Source organism: Macaca fascicularis, chromosome 1 (genome assembly GCF_037993035.2).
Source record: "Macaca fascicularis isolate 582-1 chromosome 1, T2T-MFA8v1.1".
Classification (NCBI taxonomy): domain Eukaryota; kingdom Metazoa; phylum Chordata; class Mammalia; order Primates; family Cercopithecidae; genus Macaca; species Macaca fascicularis.
This window is the reverse complement of record NC_088375.1, coordinates 21198164-21204409: the sequence shown is the minus strand read 5'-3', so window position 1 is coordinate 21204409 and position 6246 is coordinate 21198164. Positions and strand designations below refer to the sequence as shown.

Below are 6246 nucleotides of genomic sequence, written 5' to 3'. Positions count from 1 at the left end.
ATATATTTATTTATATATATATATATAAATAAAGAGAGAGAGAGAGAGAGAGATGGAGTCTCACTCTGTAGCCCAGGCTGGAGTGCAGTGGCATGATCTCGGCTCACTGCAACCTCTGCCTCCCGGGTTCATACGATTCTCCTGCCTCAGCCTCCCGAGTAGCTGGGACTACAGACGCATGCCACCATGCCTAGCTAATTTTTTGTATTTTTAGTAGAGACGGGGTTTCACCATGTTAGCCAGGATGGTCTCGATCTCCTGACCTCATGATCCACCTGCCTCGGCCTCCCAAAGTGCTGGGATTACAGGCATGAGCCACCGCACCTGGCCAAACTAATTTTTAAAAGATAATAAACATAAGGTCAGAATTGGAGCCTTGAGATGAGTCATCCTTTTAGCAAAATTTTAAAATAATCTTAGGATATGATTTAGAACCTATTTCAACTTTAAACAGACTATCTCTAAATTCTGACACTTTTGTTTTTTGCATTGTTACTATAATTTAAAAAATTTTCAGTTTTTAAGTTTCAAATCTTAAAATCCACAGCTATTTTAGCATTGGTTATGCAAGTTATGTTATGCCCCCTGGTGGCAATATGGAGAGAAAGATGAGAAGCATATTTCAATCAAAGGGAGAGAGAGTGCCAACTTAATTCAAGTAAGTGGCAGGCCCAGAATTTGAAATGGAATTTCATATAAAACTTTTCTGGTCTTACTAAAAATAGGAAACATCCCGTTAAACTAAAATCAGATGTATTAACTTCAGCCTGCAAGGTGCATATTTCAATTTCCCTTGCTTTGTCATAAAATGGATTAGCTCCTTGAAATATGTCAGTTGAACTTGAAATTAAATATTTGCTCTACATATAGCTAAGTACCTGAACTCATAAATGATAACTAAAGTCTGTGTCTGCACAGTATTTCCTTTAAGATCAGGCTTCACCACATGCCACATACCATGAGGCCACTTGCTTCTGCAGAGTATTGATTTTCCCACATTAATAAACTTTAAAAGATTACATGGTCCAAGTAGTCATTTTCAAGAAGGTGCTGGGGAAAATCCTAAATTTACTCAGTTATTCTTTAGTCAAAACAGCCAAATGTGGATTATACTGAAGACCTCTTAAATAAGGCTTTTTACCTCTTTGGGGGCAAAAATAGGAAGTGAAAATATCAAACTGCTGAAACATATGTCGTTACTCGGCATAAAAATATGCCTAAAAGATAACGTTTCTTGCTGGGATAAGATACACCTGGCCTCAAGGTTATATGCTTTGGTCATAGGAGAGAGATGGCTATTCCTTAAGTAAACATTTAAGTGACTACCAGGTGCTTGGTTCCATGCTAGAGGAGAAATACTAAAACAGATGAGTCACTGACCTTAAAGTCCAGCAAGGTGTAACATGTGTAAAAAGAATACAATACAATGATACAAATTACAGTAAAAATAAAAGTAAAAAGGAAAAGCTGACAGTTAAAAAAGTATTAGATTTGGCCAGGCACGGTGGCTCATGCCTGTAATCCCAGCACTTTGGGAGGCCAAGGCAGGTGAATCACTTGAAGTCAGGAGTTCAAGTCCAGCCTGGCCAACATGGCAAAACCCTGTCTCTACGAGAAATACAAAAATAAGCTGGGTGGGATGGCGTGTGCCTGTAGTCCCAGCTACTCGGGAGGCTGAGGCACGAAAATCATTTGAACCTAGGAGGCAAAGGTTGCAGTGAGCCGAGATTGTGCCACTGCACTCCAGCCTGGGCGACAGAGCAAGACCCTCTCTCTCTCACACACACACACACAAGTCTTAGACTTGAAAAACAAGTATTTTCCAGTTGAACAAAGGAAAGACATTATAAACTATGGCAAAAAAAAAAAACAAAAAACAAAAAAACAAACAAAAAAAAAACACATGTAAACACATTAAGGGTGAAGTACTGTGAATGCCAAATAGCACAGTATTGCTCAAGGACAAAGTTCAAGTGAGAAGTGACAAGAGAAAAGGTGAGAAAGTCTAGATTATGAAGAGTTTTCAAATTCCTGCAGGTTTACTTTATCCTATAAGGGAATGCTCCTAAGCAAAATAATTATCGTTCTGTTTATTAAGCAGTTAGGTCCAGAAAACTTAATAAGCATTTATGTCCTAACAATGTTTTAAAATAAAACACAAACTGAAAGAATATTTTTATTATTTTTACTCTTAACCAGTTACTAATTGGGTATCTGTGCCCATTGGGCACCTTACTACTACTCAAACCTTGGAATCAGACTGAACATCGTTATCTTCATTTCCTATTCTATGATTTTCATGTGATACTTGCTTACCTCCTCAAATTCCAAACCCAGCTCCACAAAGATATTGTGTCCAGAATTGGTGGGTTCTTGGTCTCACTGACTTCAAGAATGAAGCCACGGACCCGCACGGTGAGTGTTATAGTTCTTAAAGATGGTGTGTCCAGAGTTTGTTCCTTCAGACGTTCAGATGTGTCTGGAGCTTCTTCCTTCTGGTGGGTTCGTGGTCTCGCTGTCAGGAGTGAAGCTGCAGACCTTCGTGGTGAGTGTTACAGCTGTAAAAGGCAGCGCGTCTGGAGTTGTTCGTTCTTCCCGGTGGGCTTGTGGTCTCGCCGGCTTCAGGAGTGAAGTTGCAGACCTTCCCGGTAAGTGTTACAACACATAAAAGCAGCGTGGACCCAAAGAATGAGCTGGCAACAAGAGTTATTGCAAACAGCAAAAAAACAAAGCTTCCACAGAGCAGAAAGAGACCCCAGCAGCTTGCTGCTGCGGGGATCGGGCAGCCTGCTTTTATTCCCTTATCTGACTCCACCCACATCCTGCTGATTGGTCTATTTTACAGAGAGCTGATTGGTCCATTTTGACAGAGTGCTGATTGGTGCGTTTACAATCCTTGAGCTAGATACAGAGTGCTAGAGGGAAAAGTTCTCCAAGTCCTCACTAGGTTAGTTAGACACAGAGTTAGCTAGATACAGAGTACCAATTGGTGTATTCACAAACCCTCAGCCAGACACAGAGTGCTGATTGGTGTATTTACAAACCCTGAGCTAGACACAGAGTGCTGATTGGTGCACATACAATCCTCCGGCTAGATATAAAAGTTCTCCAAGTCCCCAGTCGGTTCAGGAGCCCAGCTGGCTTCACCCAGTGGGTCCTGCGCCAGGGCTGCAGGTGGAGCTTCCCGCCAGTCCGGAGCTGCACCTGCACTCCTCAGCCCTTGGGCTGTGGATGGGACCGGGCGCCACAGAGCAGGGAGCCGCGCCCTTCTCGGGGAGGCTCAGGCCGCGTGGGACCCCACCGCAGGGGGAGGAGCTCAGACATGGTGGGTTGCAGGTCCCGAGCCCTGCCCCGCCCGGAGGCAGCTAAGGCCCAGCGAGAATTTGAGTAATTTGAGTGCGGCGCCGGCGGGCGGCACTGCTGGGGGACCCGGTGCAACCTCCGCAGCTGCTGGCCAGGGTGCTAAGCCCCTCACTGCCCCGGGCCGGCGGCGCCAGCCGGCCGCTCCATGTGCCGGGCCCGCCGAGCCAGCGCCCGCACACGCCGGAACTCGCACGGGCCCGCGAGCGCTGTGTGCAGCCCTGGTTCAGAGGCAGGCCTCTCCCTCCACAGCTCCCCACAAGCAGAGGAAGGCAGCTTCGCCCTCAGCCAGCCCAGAGAGGGACTCCCAGGGTGCCATGGCAGGCTGAAGGGCTCCTCAAGCACCGCCAGAGTGGACGCGGAGGCCGAGGAGGCGCTGAGAGGGCTGCTAGCACATTGTCACCTCTCAATATGATGTCATTGAAAGAAATGTAGCATGCTTTAACATTGTAATTCTGAATGACCTTGAACTAGTAGTTTGTGACGGCGTCCCACAAATATCAAATATGTTGTTTCCTTTGGAAATTTAAAATATTCCATGATTCCCCTGTGAGTTCACTAATGTACCCTGGCAGGACAATTTGAAAAGCTAAAAAACTGCACAGATCACAGACACTTTCTAATTTGCATGATAGAATACTCGAATGCCTTTATAGAAATGGGTTGGAGACTGGGAGCCTGGTAAGATTATTGCCAGTACAGTAATGACGAGGATGCAACTTGCAACATAAGCAAAGGAGATGTGAAAGGGAGATTTGGGTACACTAATCTGTAGTTCTTGCTAACTAAATGGATATAAGGGAGTGAGGTGTAGTAGCATAAGAAAGTGGATGAGTCCCTTTCCCAACATGGCACAAGTGTAGCTGGTGATACTAGTAACCATAATATGTTTTTAAATATTTGATAATCATATTTGAATCTAATTGGTTTCCCTTTTTATCCTGTATTTTATATCATGCATTAAACCCATTATTCTGAAAGGGTCCATTATTAAGCTTCATCAGAATGCCAATAAGTTAAATACACCTACTGGCCATTGGATATGCAAGTCTGAAAATCAGGAGATATGATAAAAGAAACATAAATGTAGTTAAGTTTACAGGTGTTTAACTTGTGCTGGAAGCTGTGGGTATAGATAAAAATTTTCAAGGAGGAATATAGAGGTTACAATAAGGAGAGGCAAGGGTGGAAGCACACAGAACAGAAACACAAGAGGTGAAAACAGAATGAGGCTCTAGGGTGGAAAAATTCACAGGGAATTAAGAGAACCAACAGAGAGGTGTTACTGAGACAAAATGAAAAAAGCACTGGATTGGTAGAATTTGAGGAAAGCTTAAAAAGTATGCATGAAATTTTGGTAACTAGGAATTTTTTGGTGACCTTAGAAAGTTCAGAAGATTAGCATGGATAGAAATGACATTTCTGTGATGAACAAGGAATGAAACTAATTCACAAGTATAGATTAGGTTTTCTAGAGATCTGGTTGTGAAAAAAGGTGCAGTAGTTAAAGGTGGAGATAGGTTCAAGGGGTCAAACTTTTTAAAATACAAGAGATATTTGGTGATGTTTATACCTGTTACCTTGCCTTAGAGGCAGCCCTTTCTCTGAAGGAAAACTCATGAATATTTAAAGAGAAGCTAGGAAGGGAAAAGGCAATAGCTCAATTTTGTATCCCCATCTGTTCTTCCCCGCACACCCAGTTTTTGCTGCTCCTTCCATTCCAGGGCTTTCCCTTTCATTGAAAGCCTGGTCACTCCCTAAAATAACATTTTATTATCTCTGACAAAGGAAAGTACCTAGAGCTTCCATGACCTTAAATACTAATAGATAAGAGCTATCGAGTGTTTACCATGTGCCAGGCACTGTTTTAGTCACTTTACATATATTAACTCGTTTTTCTTGAAAAAAATGCCAGTCGCATCAATGAAGAAATTGACTACTAAACTCAAACTTTCTCTTTCAATTAACTACCTTGGAAAGTGTGGTACATTGAAACATTCTAGACTTCAATATCATACAGAGTAGAGTTCAAATTTTGCTTCAGCTATCTGATCTTTTAGGACCTTTATAATTACTTTATCTATGTAGTAATAAAAATATCTACTTAAGCAAAAAAATTGCTTAAGTAAGAATCAAATGATATATATATATATATATTTCAAAGGTAACTAGTTTTGTTTTACTCAAACTATTTACAACAAAGGGCAGAGTAGAGACATGAATGGCTGCACAAGTTATTTTAATTATAAATTAATAAAAGCCTACATTAAATTCATCTTATTAACTACTTATGAGAGTATATAAAAACTGATGAAACCAACATTTTTTGGTACTTCTGTTACTTCCATTCGCTTCAACTTAACTATTCTTTCTAAATAGAAAATTAAAAGATGGCAAGCCATTTGTAAAAAGACATGTAATTTTGTTAATCAGGTTGACATTTTGAACATCTTCCTCTTCAGTTCAGCTGTCTTCTCATCTATCTTAGCATAAGAGTCCTCTGCTGCCTTTTCAATACCGTCGTGGTATTTCTCCAAAGCAGTTTTCAAGTTTAGAAATATTTCCTAGGTAGAAAATGAAACAGAATAATAATTATTCCATGCAACAACCTAAACTACAAATGAGTTATAAGAATTCCAAGTTTATTCATATTTATTAATATTTTAAAGCCTAAACTCTTATGCACACACATACAAATGTGCATGTCCATGTCTGCTTTTATTAAAAATTCATTCTATAAGCTGTACAAACACATCAAAAAAGTTTGCTACTTAAAGAACAAAGGAGAGACGTGAGACAAATGGTTAGGATTATAATATATTAAGAACAAACATATTTATAATTATCAAGGAAAAATTTACTTTAGAGCTTTCCATGTTAAACATG

General features: G+C 40.9%; 1 protein-coding gene across 3 annotated transcripts in view; it reads right to left on the bottom strand.

Annotated features, from left to right (window-relative positions):
- Nucleotides 1-5582: 5582 nt before the first annotated feature.
- NUF2 (NUF2 component of NDC80 kinetochore complex) overlaps nucleotides 5583-6246 on the bottom strand; it is a 33442-nt gene continuing 32778 nt past the window's right edge. For all 3 annotated transcript variants that reach the window (XM_005539831.4, XM_005539832.4, XM_005539830.4), the window contains one exon: nucleotides 5583-5924. In XM_005539831.4, coding sequence (XP_005539888.1) covers nucleotides 5790-5924 — 135 coding nt within the window. In that variant the 3' untranslated portion in view covers nucleotides 5583-5789. The remainder of the gene's footprint in view (nucleotides 5925-6246) is intronic.